The 24,783-nt window shown below is 33.5% G+C and overlaps 1 protein-coding gene across 6 annotated transcripts; it reads right to left on the bottom strand.

Annotated features, from left to right (window-relative positions):
- Positions 1-1,899: 1,899 nt before the first annotated feature.
- Positions 1,900-21,032, bottom strand: LOC105328522 (MICAL-like protein 2). 6 transcript variants are annotated; one of them, XM_020067341.3, is made up of 14 exons: positions 16,362-16,505; positions 15,822-15,882; positions 13,964-14,172; positions 12,840-12,888; positions 12,600-12,741; positions 12,247-12,350; positions 10,258-12,156; positions 9,549-9,663; positions 7,327-7,423; positions 6,418-6,491; positions 5,818-5,932; positions 5,420-5,466; positions 5,228-5,249; positions 4,339-4,475 (listed from the first exon to the last, which is right to left on the bottom strand). In XM_020067341.3, coding segments are annotated over exons 3-14 (2,811 nt in total). In that variant the 5' UTR covers positions 14,110-14,172; positions 15,822-15,882; positions 16,362-16,505; the 3' UTR covers positions 4,339-4,474. The 6 variants fall into 6 exon arrangements, 5 of the variants coding, with proteins under 5 accessions (XP_065922998.1, XP_011427740.3, XP_034318324.2 ...); XM_066066926.1 differs by lacking the exons at positions 5,228-5,249; positions 16,362-16,505 and adding an exon at positions 20,946-21,032 and having other exon boundaries at positions 1,900-4,475; XM_011429438.4 differs by lacking the exon at positions 5,228-5,249 and having other exon boundaries at positions 1,900-4,475.
- Positions 21,033-24,783: the final 3,751 nt, after the last annotated feature.

Genomic DNA, 24,783 nt, shown 5'->3' with positions numbered 1-24,783 from the left:
TGTTATTTTGAAACTGTTCCATTTAGTTCTGAAACATATAAGATGAACATTTTTTCTTCAATAATGCTCAACAAAATCTCAATCGTTTTTGAGATATTTAGAAAAACTTTTGGCCCCAAAAGGGGTTTATCCATTTACCCTGATATCGTTCATATCAGAATGGGTTTTTTTGTCTTGGGATAAATGAGACAAGAGGTTTTAGGGACCAGTCACGTTACTCCCTAATTGGAGTCGATATGACAATTTCGAAGATAGCTTGTGTTTAAGAATTACATTTTAAACGATATTTACTCTATATTGATTTACAAAATACTTGTGATTTACATAACATCAAATATTCACGATTCTGGTCCATAAAAATTTCTTATTACGTAACAGATCAACATTTAGGAGGTCAAATTAGTTGTAAAACGCCAAGATTAACATTTTTGCTTTAATAATGCGTAACAAAATCTGATTCGTTTTTGAGATAGGAGTACCAAGAAAACATTTCTGGCCCCTATTAATCTCTAATTAAAGCTAGCTAGTGCTGGGCCCAAAATTTTGATATCATTGTAAAGGTCTCATGACAAAGATCATAAAGTCGTTGTAAAGCTTTTTGTATTTGCAACATTTATTGTTCTACAAGTCATAAAATGTTCCTTAATGATCTTTAGACAATCAGTTGTAGGGGTGCGCCATGACTCCCTAATGGAGTCTCTGTAACATTTTGAAGATTGCTTATTGTTTAAAATTATATTCTGAAAGATGTTTTACTCGATAATGATATACAAAATATTTTTCGTTATAAAAATTGTAAAATAGTGCTTTACAAAATCTTAATCGTTTACAGATATAAAGAAAAGAATTCTGGTCCTTGTAGGTAGATTTTACGCTAAAAATTTATAATATATTTTTCGTTTAAAAGTTGCATGGCAACAAAGATTTAAGATTGATTCTGGCATCTCAAGATTCCTTATGTTACAGACCATCATTTTGGAGCACCAAACAGTTGTAAAATATCAAATTGAACGAACATTTTTACTCCAAAAGTTTTTGAGATTATCAAAAAAGACTGCTGGTCCCTAAAGGTCCCTTGTGAAAGAGACTGGTACCCAAATCTTTATAGCAATGAAAAGGTCTCGTGATTTTGCACAATTTTTGTCCTACCATTTACGATCATATGTGAAAAATGAAAAAGAAAATCGGTTGGAAAGTTTTTGAGAAATTGCCAGTAAAAAATAATTGTACAATGTTAAAAATAACTGCATTAATAAGAAACAATATGAAAACAATGTCTTACGTTGGAAACGGAAGACTTGAATAATAACAAACTACATTGTAAAACAGGTTAAAGCTTTCCTTCATCAGAATCTCTAGTCAGATGATCTATCAACTGAGCTAATTGGTGTTGGTTATCTAATTGGTTGGAACATTACATATGCATTCAGTGAAACCTCATTATCTTTACTTGGATGGGACAAAAAGAATTGTATTATCATACTTGAGGAAATAGTGCTCGGAAAATCCAGCTTTCATCAATATAACCAGAAGTGTGTTCAACAGAGCTAGCGCTCGCCAAAATTGTCTATACCCGCAATACAAGTTTTTGGTGAGCGATCCCTCTGCTGAGCACGCCTCAGGTGTCCACCATGTTTGGGTTACTGATTTATATCTGTATATTTTCTGTAACATTTTCCTTAATTTGCCCACATTCTCATATATTCAATACCTCATCAGAAAGATAACACATTTTCAATTAAAAAGTAGTGTTCATGCTGGTAACTTACAACCCATTATGTCAGGTAATTTACCACCCAGACTGAACCAATTTAACTGATATATCAAACCATTTTTTTTTTCAATTTTAAGATATCTTCAAAGAATTTTGTTAATTGTTAATCTAAAACAACACATAAATCCAAATTTAGACTTTTTATCATTGAAACTTAAAAGCTACAATATAATACGATGCTTTGCTAGCAGCATACGACAGTGCATCATCCTCACAAGCAAGTAAAAACAACAGTATTAATTATGTAACAGTTGCATATAATTTGTAAGCAATTTAAACAGAAAATATTCTAAATCACCCGATTGAAACTTATATTCAATGTAATCCTGAAAAAAACAAAGAATAGGAATGTATGGTCATAAAGAACACAAAATCTCTCCCCTTTCAATATAACAACAATACAAATGTGGAGAGGTTAATGTATTATGTAACACATTCAGGGATATTGTGGTGTCATCAGTTTTAATGAATTTTATTGTTAAGGTGTTTAAAGAAATAACAAAAAAGTCCTATTGGTGAGACTATTTTCCATAAATTAATGTATCATTGAAGCTATAAATTATTATAAACTAAATCCAAGAAAATTGTTGCCAATGAATATAAATGATCCACACTGTAACTATAGAGTTTTTAAAGAATTGTTCAGATCTGTAAAAAGTTCAATCAATTCTCACTGACAGAGCAAAAAATTGTTTAGATTTGCTGTGGAGACAATAACCTTTCTTTTAGACAGTCTAAAAAAATCATAATATCATACAGAGTACAAAACACAATGCTTATCAGGGAGTTCATAGTACAACTCTACTGATTAGTCTATATAGATAAACATAGTAGCCACTAACCAACCCCCCCCCCCCCCATTCCTTGGTTTACACTGACTGAGACTGACCAGCAGTACCCAGGTACAGCTTGTACACACAATATACAAACAAAACAACATACAGGATCAAGGCATTCGACAATAGAGGAGCTTTGACTGTCAGAAATTTTTTTAACTATTTATCAGCAACTACCAATCTAAAATAATCAAACATCAGGTACTACCAGTACTGGCAAAGCTATTTACTTGTCTTTTCAAAAGGACTAATGATATTTAGTATAAATGCATAGCACATATTTGAGGTATATAGACATTACAGGATAATCAAAATAGCATCAAGTGTATATGATGCATGTAAAGAGACAGTACATTTTAACATAACAGAAGAATTGTGAAACTTTTAACAGCTGCAATTACTTCATTTTTGTTTTTGGCTTCATCATCCATGCACTCTCTCTCTCTGAAAAAAAAAACCCACAACAAAACAATTGGGTTAACATTAACCCAGCTGTAATTTTATCAGAATTATGATTATTTGGCAACATTTACCATCAGACAATAAATAGTAATTCAAGATTTAAAAAAATAACTGTATTGAATGAGAAAAAGTATGTCGTATGGCAATATATATGATGCACTTAGAGACATCATCTAAAGAAGGCAATTATTACACATTAATGGTACATTTACTATAAGTAAAATAAAGTACATTTACCCAGTACCATTTCATATACACATGTACTATGTGTAGGTGTAAATGCATATAAAAATCAAAATACTATCTGGTACCATAACAATGCATTTAGATCTAGCAGAAGCAGTATGGAAACTTACAAACAAAATGTGAATAAATGTATGCAACATAAAAAATATACATATAATTCAAAATACTAAAAGATCGGAATGTGTTGTATACGACTCGATGAATTGCGGAATGTTTAGACACCAGACCTCTGTCAAATGCAATGAGTTTTGTTTGGTCTGTTATGGTCCATTCAAATATTACCAATAATTATCTTAAAATCTTTGTCTCAGACAAAATTTGACAAGTATAACAATATCACAAATACACACCAGGCTATATAATTCTCCAAGATCAGTCTCAGCTTCTTTCAGTATTTCATGGCTTAACAGACATCATACTGTTCCAAAAATACTGATGTTGACATTTAAAATAAATGCAGATATGGTTCATGTGGTTGAAAACTATATGTATTAGAACATAAAATCTTCTCTTAATTAGGTCAAGGGAATAAAGTTGTTACTCTTTGTCATCTTTTTGATGTGTTTGCATTTTGTAAAACAGGACAAAGAGAACTACATGAAGAAAAAAATCCCATAACCTCTTGATACACAGGAGATCTGGCCCCTAACATCAAGTAGTTTGGCCAAGTACTAGTAATCCACACACAAAATCTGTAGTTGTTAAGTCACATATTTAGTCACCTGTCAGTGATGTACATGTAAAACAGAGACCTGGTGCTATAGAGAAAGGGTATTTCATATACAGGAAATAGGAATTCTTCTACAGCAATCTTTTTTAAATAAGCACCATTTTTGTAAAGATGAACTGAATTTTGTTCAATGAAATTTTTTTTTAGTATTAAATTATGATTTTTGGTGAAAAATAGTGTCTCATCTCTGAGAGAAAAATAATAAGGATTTGAGCTCTTTTAGCAGAAAGTTCTTTCATGAGGATGCATACCAGTTAAACATATAATATCTAAATGAAGACAAGTATTTTTTAGGGGTCCTCTTTTTTGTTTTTCTTCTCTTTCTTGTTCTTTTTCTTCTTTTTCTTTTCAGCCTTTCTCTCTTCTTTTGATTTGATCTTTGTTTCTTCTTTGGAATCTTCTACTTCTGAATTCTTTCTGCAGAACTCTAAAAGTATACAATGCCCAATATTCATTTTCTCGTGTACATTACCTGACTATAATGGATTAATGTCAGGGGTCAGGCAGTTTCCCTGCCCCTAAGGAAGCTACACAGATATTTTGGTTGAAATCAGAGAGCGAGTGATAGCAATAAGTCACCTTGATGACTGAGGATCTATACAAGTCTTCAAGGATTCTAAATAGTAAGTGACACAGAGTACAAACAGTAAATGTTCTCATAACTTTATATAGTACACTGTATTATCAGTAAACCTATCAAAAAACTTTCATTAAAACCTAGCTACTCGGATTTGTCTCAAAATGAATTTATCGTATCTTTCTTTACAGAATTTCAAAAGGCTGAAATTTTTTGTTGACAATGACTTTGATTAGTAGAAAGATTTCCCATGCCCATCAAAAACACTGTATTGATAACCTTCTACCAAACAATGTAGCACCACTTCCCCATGTAACCAATGTGTATCAACAATGGAATACTACTGCATGTACCATACAAAACCAATAACCAGCCGACGCTTTTGAAATTTAATTCATTCTAATTTCATTTGTATCATCTTAATAATACATGCATCAATTCAGTACAAGATTTGTCTTCTAAATGGACTGTGTTTGAGGGTATATAGTTTAATATACATGCACATAGAAACATAGAGTATGTAAATTGAAGGCAGGCTAGTAACACTGGGCTTATATAAAATTTTGTTGTTACATGTGATACACAAAAACATCAAGTTTTACCATTTCTCTGTTTTCAAAAATCCTAAAATGGGAGATTAATTTTCATAATTTTTAACAACATTGTTTATAAAAAAATGTTAACATATTAATTCAGATCAACATCAAGTCTGTTAATGGAGGTAGAATCATCAGTCAATGAAGCAGAAGACGAGCCAGTCTATGAAGTAGATATCACCAGTGTACCATTCTCACCTTTTTTTGCCAGTATTTCAGCAATGTCCCGATCTTCTTCTTCATATCTGTAGTTCATAAATAATAATACAATAGAATAATTATTGTGATTAACCCCCACAATGGATCATCACCTCAATCTCTGTGGGGTTATCCGATAAAACTCAAGAAATTGCACGAAGATAAGAGTGTGTATAGAAACGGTGGTTGAGACTTTTAACTCATTTAAGAATAATAGTGATATTCAAGATATCAACGATTAAAGATTCCAAGCCTTATATTCAGTATAGCTTGGATACTGTTATGTCCAGCAGTTAACCCAATTTGATAAAACTAAGAGAACTACACAGAGCAACATATGTATGTGTGGAGGGGCGGTGAGACAGAGTCGTGTGGTGTGCGGTGTGTGGTGTGCTGACCTGATGCGGTCCTCATCCTGACAGTCCACAATCAGACTCCTCTGGTTGACTAGGTCCACTTTTTGCTGCAGCAAGCGTTCCTCCTGTTCTTTGTCCTCATCAGTTTTGTGATCCTCTGGAAACATTATCATAACATAATCACAACATTCAATCATGATCACAACATTCAATCATGATCACAACATTCAATCATTATCACTAGTTCCTATTCGAAAATATGCAGTATTAAAAGAATCTAACTGCTTGATCAATGTACTTCAACACTATAAACACAGAGAAAACCTAGCTCTTTCAACTACAAGTTTAGATAAAGTAATGTGCAGTTATAAAGGACATCTGAATGATGCTACCAAGGAGTTACTACGAAAGAAATCAGGGAGCGTCTAAAACAGGCTGGACCTGCTGCCAAATCTTAATCACTTTTGAATAAACTTACTGTGGAATCATTTAATTTTGTGGGGGCCAATTTTAGTGGATTATTGAAATTTTGCTCATTCATATTAGTTTTCATTGAAAGTGTAAATATGTGGGTGAGGGCTATCCACGAATACCACGAAAAATGAGCCACCACAAATTCTAATGATTCAACAGTAATCTAACCTGGTTTGTCCAGAAGTTTTCTAAGCTCTCTGTCTATTCTCTCCTGCTCATCCTCAAGTTCTTGTGCTCTAGATCTGTAACAAGTTGGTAGATATAAACAATGCTTACTCAGTATGTGTAGATGTGAAACGTTGGCATATTCTGACATTTGTCAACTTTGCATTCTTTATCATGTGTAATACAGTAATTTCAATGTGCATATAACTGGTTCAATGATATCCACACAACTTACCGGTATGAGCAGTGCAATCTAGGTGTGCAAAGTAGAAGTACTACAACATCATTATTGTGTAGATGTGTACATTAAACAAACATCACTTCCATGTACAAGTATACTGGTACATGTATCTGTTTCGCTAACACCATAAGAACTTACTTACATGTGTTTGACATCACTTACATGTTCATGTAAATTTACTTAATTTAATAAGTAGATGTAAGTGTACATCACTTAAGTGTATATTACTTATAGATATGAAAATAACTACCGTGCATTGTAGATGGTGTAACTTACATGTATATTACTTAAAGATATGACCATTACTACAGGGTAAATCACATAACTACATGTTATTGTAAAGGATATAAAGATTATATTATGTACATGTAAATGATATAACTCACATGCATGTGGTATAAGCTACATGTAGATAACATTGCTTATGTATAGACAATATAACAGACATGTAGAGGTAGATGATAATTCTTACATGTACATGACACAGGTTACATGTACACAGCATAGGTTACATGTACATGACATAGGTTACATGTACACGACACAGGTTACATGTACATGACATAGGTTACATGTACATGACATAGGTTACATATTCATGATAAATGTTACATATACATGAAATAGGTTACATGTTCATGATATAGGTTACATGACATGATATTACTTACATGTAGATGAGATCGGCCTCCGTGCGTACAAGTTCGTTCTTGTCATTGACCAGTGTGAACCATTCCATCATTAAGCCTTCATCTTCCTCTTCATGATCTGAAAAAACAGCAATATACCTATAGAGAGGAGCTAGACACTAGGATTTAATCTGTGTCCAGATGGCTGTTGAAGAGATGGCATTCTCTGGAATTTACAAAATCTTTAAAATCATTAATAGTGTGAATTCTATCACAGTCTCTAGATGTTCATCTTCAGCAATATGATGTTCTCACTTGTTTCAATAGGAGCCAATTGACAGATGATAATTGTCTCAGTGTTTTTTTCCTCACCATTACAATACTCTTATATGCGTTTTTCTAAATTGAATGCGACATGACATATTTACAATGCTCAGGGTTCTGCATTCAGTTCTATAGCTAGATTACATGAGATGACAGTTAAGCATTAAATGATCTGATATTTCATTACTTTGTCAGATGATATTAACAAGCATGAAGTGAGATGATATATAAGTATAAATGATCAGATATTTACCAATCAACCATCCACAGTCACTATTCCAAACAGAGACACTTTCTCTGTTATGGGGATAAAGAAAATAAAGGATTGTAATTTGCTTTTATTTAAAATCAGATTAATAGTAATATTTTTTTTTAGCTTCTTGAGAATTTTTCAGCTGCCTGATAGTTAAAGATTATGAGATTTACCCTGCTGAGCCTTTTGATTAGAAATTATTTAAAGTTTTGGAAAATGTCACTCAAAATTAGTGCATATGAGGATGACTTAAAATATGCTATTAAAAAATAAAAAAATAAATAAAAATTAAAACAAAAACAGCAAGTGAGTGATCATATTTTATAAGAAAATTTCATAAAGTAAAAAGGTGTTGATAAATTTTGCATTTCCAATCAAACCAATCAGAAAGAGTGTTGTACAGTTCTCAGTTAACAGTAAGTGACATTTTTCAAAACAATTCTTTTTACACAAATCTCCAAACTGGTGCCATTAGAGTCACTTTACCCAAGAAATGTTCTATCCATAATGACTGGATTCTGGAAATAGGACAGCACTAATCTGCAAATGTTAGAGAATACAGCAAGCATTGGGTTAGAAGCCATTGGTGATTACATATGCAATGTCAAGGAATGCATTTCCATTGATGTAAAAGCGGAAAAAGCCATGATGGTATAACATGCAAACAGATAAAAAAAAAGACCCCAAAAATCCAAATAACTGTCAGCTAAAGCTTGTCAACTATAGACCAGTCAACTCTAGCAAAGTCAACTAAGTCAACAGACTAGTCAACTATAGAACAAACAAGTAAAAAGAAGCCCAAGGGCCACATCACTCACCTGAACAACAATAGCTATAACTAATCAGAAAAGCTTAGACCATCTTTAGAGTATCAAAAACAAAAAATATTTAGACAACTTAGTTCAGTATATCTTGTTTATAAAGATTTTCAAATTGTTCACAACATATACTTTAGTTAAACATTGAGCTCATTCTGATGTTTCAGATTTTGAGAATAAGATATTTTTAAGTTTTTTCTATTCCAATTTAAAAATTCAACAATTCCCGGTTTTTGAGAATACGGTTTTTTCTCGATATACTATTTTGTAAATATTTGACCCTCTTCCCCATTGTGGCCCCACCCTACCCCCAGGGATTATGATTTAAACAAACTTGAATCTACACAACTTAAGTTACATAATTTCTGTCTGAATGGTTTTTGAGAAAAGTTTTATTTTTAGATTTTTCTCTATATATATTCCTTTGTGAAATATTGACGCATAACAAATTTTCAATAATTTTAAATTATCTCTCCTTTAAAGAGGACCTGGCTCTTTATTTGAACAAACTTGAAAGCCCTTTCCCTAAGGATGCTTTGCTTTGCACCAAGTTTTCTTGAAATTAACCCAGTGGTTTTGGAGAAGATGACAATGTTAAAAGTTTATGACAACAACAACAACCATCCAACAAAGATAACAACGACAGACAATATACAAATTTTGATCAGAAAAGCTCACATGAGGCTTTGGCTCCGATAAGACAAAAACTTGTCAATTTTACACCTGTCACCAACAAAATCAAACCTTTCAATAAAAGATTCAGGAACTTGTGAAAATGACAGCTCTCAGTCAATAAGATGTAAAGCATGCATTTTGTGATTACAGCTTTTATACACAGCACAGTAAATGAAGAATGGTTGAATAGTAACCCTTTCTGATGGACTCCTCCAGTTGTCTGCCCCTGATCTCCAGATCTGTCAACCGATGGTCGATGTCACTCAGCTGCTGTTGGATCTCCTGAGGAGAAAGCCTCTTCATGTCCCCCTGCAATGTACACACATCATAGGTCAGCTGATTCAAACTTCAAATTTCAATCAGCTTTATCAAGGACTTTGTCTCTTTACCAGTAATTTATTCATATTTTTAATATTTATTCTAATTTACTGGGTTTTTCTTTAATTTGTATGAAATCACTACTTCACATTTACATATAAGACTTGACTTTTAAACAAAAACTGATACACAGTTATACAAGATGTATATTTCCCAAGATATGAACTTAGGAAATTCCTTTGTTTTGTTATCATTATACTGTTATACATGAATATATGTCTTCTAGAAACAATAAAGTAACACAATGTATTAAGAAAACTGACATGGATCATATATAAAAGATTCTGATGGTTAATAGGGTTAAAAAAAATAAAAAAGATAATCCACAAAACACTACAGCTAATATCTTACCAGCACACTGATTTCAATACCTCCATTTACATCTATCCAAGAAATTCACATAAGCTTTTGATTGCATTTTAACAAACATCTATTCTTCAGTAATGCAATGACTATTTTATCAACAAAAACTGTATGACTGAACAGGATTCTGCTTTTAGAGATTGATGAACAATAAACACTTACGAAGGTCTTGATCTCTGATCTTGGCCTGGATGATATTGGAGGGGAGGGTGCTGACATTTTCTTGGTGGAGACGAGTTTATTGGAGACAGCTGGGGAGAGGCCATGGTGAGACTTGAGCCCTGAGCTAGGACTCATTGGGGGAGGTCGAGGGGGTTTATCCTTCACCTTTTTCTCATGTTCATTATCATACAATTTGAAATCAAACTTTTTCCCAACAGAAATTATCTTTTTTTCTGGCTCAGATAATTTTGGTTCTTCCTTTGCAATTGAACTTGGAAGTATCAACTGTTTTGCTACACCACCAGCAGTTTTCTCGTTAGAATTGTCTTTGGTTTCACCTTTTTCAAGCTTAGCTTTTTCTGGGTCCACATATCCACCTTGTCTTGCTGCCTTTCGTTTCTCAGCTTCAATCTGCCATGCTGGTCTTTCATCCTTTTCTTTTGGCACATCCATAGACACTACACGTCTTGTATTTTCATCCTTCTTTTCAGAGAGCAAGTCAGCCGATTTTGGTCTTTCATCTCTCTTTTTCTTTCGCTCTTCCAATGCCTTTTTCCAGGCTGGTTCCTCATCACTGATAGTCAAATCTGTTTTAATTTTAGGTTTTTCATGCTCTTTTTTCTCACTAACAAATGGCTTCTTTCCAGCCAGGAAATCCACAGATTTGGCCTTTTCTGCTCTTTGAGCTGCCTTGTCTTTAACCTCTGTTGAGTCAAGACTTTTCACTTCCTTTCTGCTCTCAGCAGTTGTTTTGTTGGTCTGCCAATCAAAGATTTTCTTTTGTTTACCTTCAGAATTTGGTGATGTCACTTTTTTATTCACTTCATCCTCAGAATCTTTCCTTTGTCGAATGTTAGTCAGGTTTTTCAGTAGACCACCCAGGACTTTTGGATTGTGCGGTTCCGGACTGGTGGGACTCATCAGCACAGCCACTGGCTCTGTGTCTTTGTCAGTGACACTTTTTTCATTTCCACCATCCTTGGATTTGGATGCCCAAGAAAGTTTGAGACCATGAGAGTCACGTTTTGAAATGTGACTAAAAATGGAGGATTCAGAATCCCGCTGTTTAGCAGATACATCCTTAACTTTACCCTCACTAGTTTTAAGATGAAGTCCTGAAGGTTTTGTGTTATTGTCTTTATTTGCTGTTGACAACATATTTGGTGGCTGATTTTTAGGCAGAGGTGGGGGCGATTCTGAGTCTCCAGGAAGCTGTGGGGCTTCAGACAACCGTGATGGCTTCACTGGGGCAGAGTGTCTCACTGCAGGCTGGGGTTTGGCAGTGTCCATGTCAACTTTAGAAACAACACTTGCTTTTGGAGCAGAGGAAACAATCTTAGATTTAAATTCAAATTTTGGCACAGAGCTTCGTTTTTCTGGTTCGTTTGAGCTTGTTTTAGATGTAGCTTGACTTTCTGTGGGTGATGAAATATTGCGTGCTTTGGGAACTGGCCTTTGAGAATTCTTATCATCCTTAACCTTATCATCTTTGAGATGGCCATTAGAATATGAAACTTCCATTTTTTCTTCGTGTCTGTTGTCTTTGAATTTAGACTTGTTTTCATCGTTACTGTGATCCAAGAAATTCAAAGACTTTGCTTTAGTTGTTCTTGTTTTCTCCTGTTTTTGCTGAGATTCATCCTTAATTTCTTCTTTTTTTACTTGTTCACTTTTCTTGGCATCAGCTCTTCTTCTCCAGAAGTCTGGTTTCTTTGCTTCCTTAGTCTCCTGTTGCTCAAGTTCAGCTTTTGTGATCATTTTTGTAGTAGGAGAGAGTTCACTTTTACGGAAACATGCCCTGTGGTAGAGCTTACCGTTTTCTATATGCCGTTCCATTAAATACACCTTGTCCTTACAAATTCCACACTTATCACCCATGGACACTTGTTTCTCTTTTATCTTCAAAATTTAAAAATTTTTTTTTTAAATCAACAGCAAATTTCAGATTACAATATGAATTAAAACACAAGATGAGGACTGGTGTCTTACTGGCGATTCATTGACAGCATTCAGAGTTTGGCGTTTGGCATCCGGTCCTGATTTGTCCTCATTCTGGTGCCTCTTCACCGACTTCTTCACTCCCGGTCCTCCCACTACAATACACGTACACTAAAGCTACCAAAATCTACCTCAATCTTTTTAGACTGCTGTAGCACTACAACGGCTTTGTTTCTTACATTACTTTGAATTTAAACATTTGTATGTCTTAATAATATTTAGGTCTTCAAGTTGAACACTTGGTACATGTAAAGCATTACAATGTACAAATATTTGCTGCCTCTGTTCACAGTATATAGTTTTTTTTTTACAATGGGATAAACCACCAGCATAAAGAAACTCACACTGAGGTTTGTTGTGGAAGTAATTGTAATACTGGGAAACATATGTGACGACACTCAGTTTGTCGGGAACTTTCATAGCTACCATGTCCGGAGCATCCAGTAGTGCAGGAATCCCCAGCTCTCTGTCCGCCACTTCAAATGCCTGTAACCGTTCAGTCAGAGTGAAAGATGATGAATCAATACGATATAAACAAATCATGGAGACCATGGACCTCATCACTAACTAGCTACTATACTCACCAGACCATTGTTCTCCAACACATTTTCTTTGGAAAGAGCATCATAGTCACTGCAATAAGAAATGAAGATAGCACGAGGTCCATCAATATTTGATGATATGAACAATGTTATCATAACAACACCTTCATTGATTATCAGCTGTTAATGAACAAACGAAAGCTTGTACCAGCATTCTATTTTCAATTTATTTTCAATTTTCTAGACATGGAATTTTCCCCAACTACAGACAAGCTACTGTCTTGGAATGTCAATCTCTCAACAGCTGACAGCAATCATATTGCCTAAGAGAGAATTAAATTATTCCTGATCCACATGTCTGTTTTACAATATGCAGTTACCGGACACTCTGGAATGTAGTTCATTATATTAATTAAAACCTGCTGTAAAGAATGAGTGTGGGTCGACCTGAACCGTATGTCAAAGACAGGATGACAGGATAGGCATTTTTTTTTTAAAGGTGCTAGCAGGTTTATATCTTTCCTTTTCTTTTCCTTAAATCAAATAAAACACAGGTTTCCTACTTTGATATAAGAGAGACCATATTTTGACGTATTGGAAACATGATGCATGTGATGTTTTAACTATTTCTATTTCTTAACTTGGTTATTTTGGGCTGTGTGGGGAATTGACTTCAGTAAGACATTGTTACTCTGGGTCTGTTCCTCTCTGTCAGCTAGAACACTAGCCACACTACACGGTTTTGTTGCAGTGTGTCTCCACAAATATGCAAGCTATGCAGAATGAATAAACAAGGTGACTAATCCAATAATAGACTTAAGTGCATAAAGAGATTACTTGTTTTTCAGCTGATTTGAGCTGGGTTTTCATGTCATTCATAGTGTATTTAATCATAAATGGTCAGAAAGATCTCTTATTATTACAACATCTATATAAATCAACTTGACACTTCTTTAACATTAATTATCAGGTTAATCATGAGAACTCATTTTATCCTGTAATTTAGTAATGTGGAATCTTAAATAGAGCAAATGACTGTTACATATTTAAGTGGTTTGTATCCATATGTTTCAATTTCTACTGATACTGCAAAATACTGTAAAAAAAATGACTGCATGACAATGACATGATATCCTGCCCCCCTAATAAATGGTTGTGATACTTACATCAGGTCGGGTCGGTACCTATGGATGATTGCACAAAACGCCATGCCACTCTTCCATGAAGATGTCATGTTTACGACGTCTGCATCCCGATAGCCGTCCGTCTGCTTCTTGCACCATTGCTGCAGGGCTTGCACCTTGGTCCCCATGATGTGAAGTCCTCCCTGTGTATGTGACAGCTATCTCCTTCCTTCTGTGGTTACACACTTTTCCTTCAATGATATTCATACACACTCAAGAGTCACACATACCCAGGCTTAAAGAAGGGGTTTACTGGAAAGTCCAGCACATTGTTAACCTTGTCTATAAACAATACTTCTGAAAATGAAAGTGCTTTCAGTTCCATCTCTGCAGTTCACACTTCAATTAGCCAGTCCATTACCATTATACAAAAATATCCTTGAGCATATACTGGTAGTAAATGACACACAGGCTACAGAACAGATAAAATTCATGGGTTGTTGAAATATTTCACAGCATAATTCACATTCCCTCTGTGGTGCAGGTATTTAATCTTTGTAACAACCTGGACACTCATTCTCCGTCAAACATAAAGTAACACACATGTCATGCTAGCCTCCTTCTTTAATATTTCAGATCAGCCCACACTAATTTAAATGTTACACAGGTCTCATGAAGTCTGCCAAGTAATTCTAAACAAATTACTTCTTATCACGTGCCTCACACACAATCAACTGCTGCCTTTGTGCTGTCACCAATGTAAATAAACAGCTAGGCTGGATGTGGAGCTGTTCAAATTGTTCAGATTGCCCACATAATATCATATCATTTGACAATATGTCAAATTAGATTTAACCTCCCACAACTTTGAAATTTTCTTTCTGTTAAATAAAGAATAGACAGCTAAATACAACAATGATCTAAATCCTTTCTTTAAATTTCAATAAAGAGCAAGACCTGCACACGATATGCTATTTCAGTATTAAATTGGTGACTAATATATCCCTCATATTGATAAAAACTTGGGTTTGTCTATGAGTGTCTCTATATCCTGAGGCCTTCATCATGTTTTATACTCCATAAACATGGCAATATAGTTATACACCATTAAAATGTTTGTTTTTATGGTGTTTAAAATCAATTTTATTGTTTGGCCCATTTTCCTGGGATTGGTATTGTACATAAAAGATCTACAAACCAGTCATCTGAAACTAGTGTGTCGGTTTGAGCAGTCTTTGTTTCCACCACACGGATACTTTGTTATACAGCAGTAACAGAACCTATATACCCACTCAAATACAAGAAATTCTTTCCAGTCAATGTGCATGCATGGTCAAATTAAAAAATCCCACGCATAAAATATTTAAAGATCAATATAGCGTGCTAGTGACATAAGTATGTTATTGGCACAGATGCAACATAGATAACATAAATTGTTCACATTTTTTTGTTTCCTTTTTTTTTTTTTAAACAGGCTTCATACAAAAATAATTTACAAATAATTTTTTCTTTCGTGAAAAAACCAAGATCCTCCCATAATAATGAAATGATATGCAATCTCCATCAATGCTATAGTTGCAATTGGTGAATTAACTGTGATTCTTTCTAGGACTTTACAATGTACATAATGTACATGCACATGCATCTACGACCATGATATAGTTAATTATCAAACAAGGCATTGCAATCAATATTTCCTTACTGCCCTTATACACAAAACAGAAACAAAAGTAGGGGCTCTGTTAGTAGCACATTACTACTACATGTACTGTTGTACTAGTGTACAGTATGGGAAGTCATGCAGTGGTCATCGGCCCATACAACTGTGTATATATTACTCTATGTATGCCGCAGAGTAGCTGAGTGATTGATACATGTACAAATAAAACTGTCCCCTCACCTCAGTAGGTCTTCGTAGTCTGTCCATATCTCCCTGCATAGTCATGCAAGTCTGCTGCAACCTGAAACAAGATGGTGGATAATAAATCAATGATCCCACTGATGTAAACCAATGCTGGGCTGTACATGTACGCCATCAACAGCTGGCACCTACGGTTTGATGAATAATATTACAACATTCATTTTTTTTATCGCCATCCTTGCATAAGTAACATGATAAAATATCAATAAAAGTTTTTTGAGTAATACCCTCAATAGACCATGCAAGTAAATTTAAAACATTACGACAGTAATTCCCCTAGATGTAAAACATGTAAAACATTCCACATCACAAACTTAAAAAGGTCAAACTTCAACTAGCTATTTCACATACTCTGTAATTTAGTGACGTGTAAAACAAGGAAGACTTATTTTTAAATGAAATAACTGTCTCTAATCAACACCTGTCTGTGAAGTGTACAGGTGAAAAAGATAATGAATGTATGTTAATTGTTCAACACAGTTAGAAGACAAGAGTCAGCGAAGCAGACATTCACAGTACCTTACGCTAGGTATCCATACAGCACTCTCTCCTCAAAACAAGACCTATAGCTAGTACAAGTATACCAGTTGTGAACATTTAATATTTCCTTTTCACTGAGGGTTATTAACCCGTACTTGTGAAGTGAGAAGATAATCTGAATTACCCCCCTTTGTTGAGTGTTGTGTGGAGGAGGTATAAAATATACTGATAATAAAACCACATTATGGTCTATGGCCCTCCTAACAAACAACAAACAAATGGGCTAGTCTTGAAATCAATTACAAACAAAGCAATGTATATAACCTCCAGAGGGAAATGCCTGTAACAAACTTACTAACACTTCAACTTCACCAGATGACAATGAAGTTGTTAAGCACTGTAAAAACTTATGATCAACATGTTTATCTATGACTAAAATGCCTCATTTAACCAGACTCTTCCTTTTTTTAAATTATTAAACAATTCATTGAATTTGAAAACACTTTGACATTTGTTCGACTCAAGTGGACAGTTATAGTCTGTAAATAATGCATACAGGACAATATATGGATCTATAGATGTATCCACAAGATCATGCTTGCCAGGTACTTGTAGACCTGCGTCCCCATTAACAACATACTATAATTAGATTAGCACAAGGCCTCTGATACATTTTTCTTAATTACCTCTCATAAATAGTACATGTACTCTACATCACTATTAATATTATATTTATATTTCCTTGTCAACACAGAATCAAAAATTCAATTCAAATTTTTTACTTGATCCTAATTGTGGGCTAATTAAAATTACCGGTACTAGGGATGTTAACGAGTACTCGCGTACTTGACTATCACTCAGACATCGATCATCGCCTAAAATTTTCTCAGTTGATTACTTGTAATAAAGTAAATAAAATTCAAAATCTTTTATTTCATTTTTCTTAATGCGGCAGTTTTGGGGCTACGGATGAAATAACAGTTTTCTTTTCTCATCATGTTTGATCTGTATCTTGCATTCTGTTCCGTTGGTGTCCTCTGGTGTATTTTTTAAGTGGTTGAAAATTGATCTTTTTTATATACTTAGGCAGTCTGAGATATGTTCTTGAGGAGAACAATTTCTGTTTCTTGTAATCAGTTATTTATTGGATTAGATGTTTGTATAATCAAAAATTTAATCATATCAATAATTATCTCAAGGTGATTGTTTTTATAATCATTAATCTTTGATTGGTGATTAGGCACAAACAATTAACATGGAAATGCATGGTCACATTTAATTTGCCTAAGATGATATGAAGCTCAATTATGTGTAAGCATCACAAGAAACAAGGAAAAGCCAGGACATTTGCTAACAAATATTCTGATAAAATACTTTTCAATTGATTTAAAATCAAATACATTTCGTACATATTACATATACTAGTATCATAAGTTTTTCAATGTTTTTTAGTTTAACATAAGATGTATGTGACAGTAGCATTATTTGGTTTGAAAAGGAAACACAGTTTCAAATAAATGAACGAGTACTCGACTACCGTTCGACTAAAGCCCCCGTTCAATCGACTAGGCCAACCAAGTAAATTTGACATCCCTAAAAATTACCTTAAATAACCCCTTCCCCTTATGAAACAAAGTAGTGTACCAACTCTTTCCTATTACTTCCCTTCTGTGTTTAAGTTGGAAATACGTGTACCTTTTTTCTAAAATTAGTGATACTGGACTATCATGAGTCAGACCTGGGAGCTACAGTGCCATCCATTGAAAAATTTGTGTATTTATTAGTACCATTAAATTCTTCATGCAATTTTCTACTGATATCGTCTCTTTACTTGCCTCAAATTTTCTCTGGAATAAGCATCCGACCTTGGAAAATGTAGTATGTTAAATTTGCATTGAGATCGAAAGTCACCATTTTTACATGTGAACAAACAGCACTACTTCACTTTACTGGGCTGGTAATGGTGCTTGAAAGACTATTAGAGGCAAGTAAAGAGATGCTGAAGTTCCAGTAGGGAGAACCACTTTGACGTTGAACACCAGCACAGCACCTAAGGTCCAGGACTACAGCCCTGTAAGGAGTCATTGGTGGATTTAAGGGAGAAAATGAAGTCTACAATAGAAAATACATACCGTATAACGGGTATTTTTTACGTGCTGCTTCTATTTACTTAATTTTACAAGTTTTATAAATACGTAAAAATTAAACGCGTAAATTTTCACAGAAGTAAAAAAACACCGCATGTAAATTTTCTACATCGTACGTATGAGAGTAATGTTCATGACCTTCAGCTCAGTCCTTGACGGCTGTACATTTAAGTATATTTGAGCGTTTTTTGGTCACGTGGTGTTAACAGTTCAGATCTTTCTATTCAGTCTTGAGTATTTTTCAAAACTACGTATAATGCCACGTTAGTAGCTAGATGTCTTTTCTGGTTGGGAGAGAAAGAAATAGAGAGAGAGAGAAAAAAAATTTGAAATGGAGTTGTCTTTCTTTTTTTCCCGGTAAATCGAACTGAGACGAGCACATGGTGTACATCAATGATGATACCCAGATAAATAGGAATAAGTAAAGCGTATATCACATATGAAATAAAGGTAAATGTATAAACACAATCATAAATATAAGGAATCGTTAACAGAAAAACGATTTTCTAATTTGTATGTGTGTTAACTGTAACAAAGTCACGGTGAAAATTTCCCCCCTTTTACCACAGATGATTTTAATTTTTACGGACATGTCCAATTCGTAAAAAAATTACGCGTAAAAATTCAAATCACCCTATTTTATGACAAATTCGTAAAAAATCACAGCAGTTAAATTACCCGTTATACGGTATGATCAATAGTAAATTTTATCCAGGATCTAAAAAAACAATGTTAGAAGTCTGCCAACAAATGCATAATTTTGCAAGATGATTTCTTGTAGACCCCACGTTTTCATTGAAAAATCACCAATTTTTGTAAAAGTGCGCATGCGTAGACTCCGAAAACGGAGTCCAAAATGCTTGCAGAAATTCACTTCCATTGACTCCATTTTGGGATTCCAACTAGACTAATAAAGAACTCTTTGTGAGAAGTATAAGGTGATATAGGGTTGGACAGGAGAAGAGTAATACTTAGCGCAGCGAGCGGCAGGCAAAGCCCGCCTCCCGAAGCAAGGATTAAAGGTAACACGAATATATAAAAAAATCAGTGAAAATGAGAGTTCAATCTGGGGTACTCTGTGCTAAAAAAAATTCTTCCAGCCCTGGGCGCTGCCAAATTGGCTGCCATTTTGTTTTTAAAAAGTTTGTTCGATCATAGATTGACTGACACTTATCGATGTTTATTGCCCCTAAATTTGATTAAAACTTTCCAATGTTTCAATTGAATGTAATTTTAATTAAAAGAAATTAAAATGAAAACCAGATAAGTTTTAATAGTGCTTTAATCAAGAAACAGGACTAGATCTATGTATGTCTTATCAAATTGTCAGATGGTAAATAAAAACATTAACATCATGGAACTGATCTTTTAGATGTACTGAATAAAGTATTCAATTTTATTACCAGTAGTTTACATATGAATTAATTTGATAACCAATGAAAGAGGAAATTTTAAAAATTTGGAATCACGTAACTCTCTTCGGCTATTTCCGAAGACAAAACTTGTATGTTTTACGCTTGATACATGATGTCATAATGTACACTAACCACGGGACGTTAAGTTAAACATTGGCTAATGATTTGAGTGGGCAACCAGGTGTTTCAAATGAATTTTGTTCTACAAAAATCAAACTGGGCTGTGTTAAATCTTCGCTCGGTTCAACGTCACACTGTTTACATATTATTGTTCACTATACTCTGTCCCGAGTTTTTGCTTCCACCACTTTTTGCTTGATATTTCAATAATAGTAAATACCTTTGTGCTCAAACTACATTCATCCACTAATATAAAAAATGTCCAGATTATCTGTTTTGAAACGCCCCCTCTACCGCTTCAGGTTTCAATACACATCCCGAAATTGAAAGTCTACGGAGATTTTGCATTGCAACAGCCATTAATAAGCCCGGATGATAACGTTAAAAATTTGCGCGATGTATTCCGAATGGAGAAAAGATGTAAACATTCCCCATTATAAATCTCCGTAAGGAATCTGTTTTCGTTCCTGTGAATTTTTCTGAGTGGAAAGGGATAATTGTTCAATGAAGATATCTTGGATATATTCCCTTTTAACGATTTCAACTGTATTTCTTTCACAGGTATGTGTAATTTTATTAAAAATCACCAAAAAGCGATGGAAGCAATGACTTTGGACAGACTGTAATAAATATATGAATTTTGCATATTTATAAAATTATGTTTTATGTACATAAAAATATTAAGATTTTGATGTACTTAAATGAAAATTTTAAAATATGCAAAATTCATTGCAACTTTAATAGTAAAAGAATATAATTCCTTTGTAAGTTTGTTGGTTTCTTATATGTCTCCATCATAGTTCGAATTTCCTACGACAAATTTCACATTACCAATATATATAACACGGATAAATCAATAATCTACCCAAAGCAATATTGTGATCAATATGTATGCGTAAAAAATACACGTGTAAGAATATAACGTTATACATTGTACTCACAAACTTTCCCGTCACTTCTGCTGTTTAAAATTAGTCCCTTTTTTTTTTTTAAAGAAGTGAACTAGACAAAGGGGACTAGTTTCTCGGTATGCACAAGGTAAACTAAGTCCCAATCATAGCGTTTTACCTTTACCATTTTATATCATGGGGCACCTGTCAATATGAATGTGAATAAAAGTACGATATTATCGACTTTGGTTTTGTACATTTTTAACAATAATTTGGCTCAAGGAAATTTTCTAGTCAAGTCTTCCATCATACTAGGTGGAAACTAGATTGGGGATCAACAGAATTCAATTTATTAGGTATTTATTTTTCAGTTGATCTCAATAAAATTGTTGACTTAAATTATGATAAACAATTACCAAAGATACTGGCATTGATTCAGCAATGGAATAGACGAATTCTCACTCCTATTGGAAGAGTAACCGTAATTAAACAAAACACTTATATTGCCGAAGCTCAATCATCTTTTTATCTCTTTACCAAACCCCAATAAAGAATTTTTGTCATCGTTGACCCAAGAACTAGATTTCTATGGAAAGCCAAGTGTGATAAAATCAAGCGGGAGGTTGTTACCCAAAAATATGTTAATGGTGGACTTAATATGGTCAATATTGATAATTTTTTAGTATCGTTAAAAAGTTCCTGGATACAAAAGCTCCTTAGAGGAGAACAATCATGGATTCATATTTTTTATGCAATATATGGTGACACTGCTGTCAGAAAAATTCTGGATTTTGGTGATGATTTTATTAAGAAGCTTTTAGATAAGACAACCAACAACTTTTGGGTTGATGTTTTAAAATCATGGCTGTATGTACTGGCATCTTATATTGGTAACTTGCAAAATTCTTACTAGGTTACTTCATCTCCTGTATGGTACAATTCTAAGATAACAATTGTTAAGAAAAGTTTGTTTATAAAATACTGGTATGAAAAGGGTGTAAAAACTGTTAATGATTTCTTAGATGATAATGGAACTTTTCTACCGAAAGAGATGTTTGAAAACAAATTTAACATTAGTCATGTATGTACAATGGAATATAATAGCATTATAAGTGCCATTGCAAAGTTTTTAAGACTTTTTAGTTTCACCAAAGAAATGTATTGTTATACTATTGGTCCAGTTATACCATTGTATTATGAGCCATTGTTCTTTTATAAAAAAAAAATGTACCAATATTATCTATAAAAATATTAACACTAAAGACAAAACTCTAGCTTCTGTTGTCAGATGGAACTCTGAAATGTCACTTAATGGTTATTTAGAAAAAACCACCAAAGATGTATTCAAACTATGTTTTAATGTGACCAAAGATTCTGCTGCTCACTGGTTCCAGTACTGTATAGGATTTTACACAGAATTCTCCCAGTAAAAAATTATCTGAAGAAGATAAAAGGTACTGATAACGATGATTGCACATACTGTGGGAATTCTACTGAAACTATTGAGCATATTTTTGTTAGTTGTTCCCATTCATTAGCTATGTGGAATCAGTTTAGTATTCACATTTATAATACTACTTCAGAAAGAGTTGGTTTCAATATATCAAATGTCATTTTTGGAAATTGTACTCATCTGGATACAAACATGGTTGTGAATTTCCTTATTTTATATGGAAAACTATTCATTTTTGGGAGTTGATTTTTAATTAACTCTCCTATGCAGTCACTCGGACAAACCGAAAGTGAAACAGTGTTTGGACATCAGCACAAATCATTGCTCCTGACAAGACTTAGGTCTTGAAAATAATTGATGAATTCGATGTAATGTATGCTAAAGCATTGTTTTACAAGTAAACTTATTTACAAATACCTTTAAAATAGTCAGATTTTAAATGGTACGAACAATTTAAATATTTTTTGTAGTCGTATGTATTCCTACGCCAGAGTTCAATATAGTCTCGTTTAACTCGACGCTCGGCTGTCTCCGTAAACCCTTGTCGGAGATTTACGGTGTCAGCCGAGCGTTTGATTGAACGAGACTAGACTTCAATATTGCTTGGATCCATACAATTTTCGAGAAATATTTTTACCAGTGAAACATAGTTTGATTGAATTAATTTTATCTTTAAATATTATTTAACATGATTCATGTGGAGGTTTCTCGACATTCTAGTCGAAAAAGTTCAAAAATTCATATAAAATATATTAAAAATATGCGTAATTCAAATTAGAAACTACGTATACATGTACTTGTCATGCAAAATAACTTATCAAATAAACATCGACAAAATCAACTCCCGTCAGTTCTTCAGTACTTTGATTTATTGTTATAAACAAAACAAACTTCCATGTTTATCTGGTTTATTATGTTACTTAAAAAGTGAAATATGAAATTGAAAAATGTATATCTTATAAAAATTCTGAAATGAAAATATTTGACAAAAGATGGACTTTGTGGAGGAATATTTTTCAAGAGTAGTAGCAATAAGGGAAGGGGATGGTGGTGAAAAGCCTAGCGAAATTTATTTTAAATCGAGGACTCCGCCCCCCCCACCCCACCAGGCCACGCCCTGAACCTGTTCGGGGCCCAAGGCGGCCCCATGTCGCCTCACTAGTAGAATATTAAGTCAAGCTATGCATGTGAGTTATAATTTTAAATGAAATGATTACAATTTTGGTGTAAATATGTACAAGATGGTCGGACAAATCCCCATTATTAACTAACAAGCTAGTTTTTGGAAAAAAGATTTATTAAATTATACTTGATTTTAGTGTTTATTTCGATAGAAAAAGCTTTGCAATATGTAGGTGGCCATACCACCTTAATATGGACGCTGTCTAACACTGGTTTTATTTGGAATTAATATAATTATTATGAAAATATAGCTAAAAAAGAATTTATCACGAATTAACGCGAATTATTTGCAAATTAATGCATAACTTTCGTGTAATCAAGATTTCGAACCATTATGATGAACAATGAATGAAAACTAATCCATTTTAGTTTTAAATAAAATGGATGTAATATTTCACGTACGTTTTACGTCGTTTTTTAATTTGGATGCGTAAATCAAAAATATATAATCTGTTTTAATATATAAATCATATTTGATAAAAATTCAAAGAAGTATTTATATCATGTTGAAATATTTATAGTAAATAAGGAGATGAAGCATCATTTTCGATTCTTTCGCTCATTCTTGTATTCGAACAGACATTCTTGAATTACTTTATTTTTTTCTAAAATAAATACAAATTCAAGCATGGAAAATCTTTAAAACCTTGGTATTGAATTGAAAACTACATATACTATTTATATGTGATAAATTTTTAATGACGAAATTATGCTGTTATTAATTTGAACAATACCTAGGAACAAGAGGCCAATGGGCCACATCGCTCACCTGAGCAACACTAGCCATATTAAAATCAGCTTTTTGGAGTCATATACAAAATACGTGGACAATGTAGTAGAATGATAATAATAAAAATATTGCCTTAAGTTTTGGTAGTATCGAACCCACAACCTAAAAGCCTAGTTATATAAGATTACTCAATGTCTTGTGGTCTAACCACTGAGGCATTTGAGTCACGATTAAATGCTATATGCGACTGTACTCTATAAAAGAGAGGGCATTGAAGTTCTCAAAAATGACACGATTTGGAGGTTTTGATATGCATATGTCAGTTTAAATTAACTGTTCCAATTATTTGACATATTTAAGAGTTACAAATCGATGTTATGTTGAATAGAAATTGTTTTAAATGATTTTTTAAAAATCAGATTTGTTGATATCTTAATTTTTCAGTATCTTATCCGTCCTTATATATGCATTTTACATGCCTTATCCAATATTTTCTAATCTTCTTTGCTATAATACTGTAAAAT

This window comes from Magallana gigas, chromosome 7, assembly GCF_963853765.1.
Source record: "Magallana gigas chromosome 7, xbMagGiga1.1, whole genome shotgun sequence".
In the NCBI taxonomy this organism is placed as follows: Eukaryota; Metazoa; Mollusca; class Bivalvia; order Ostreida; family Ostreidae; genus Magallana; species Magallana gigas.
The sequence above is the reverse complement of the archived record's forward strand: the minus strand, read 5'-3'. Positions and strand labels throughout refer to the sequence as shown.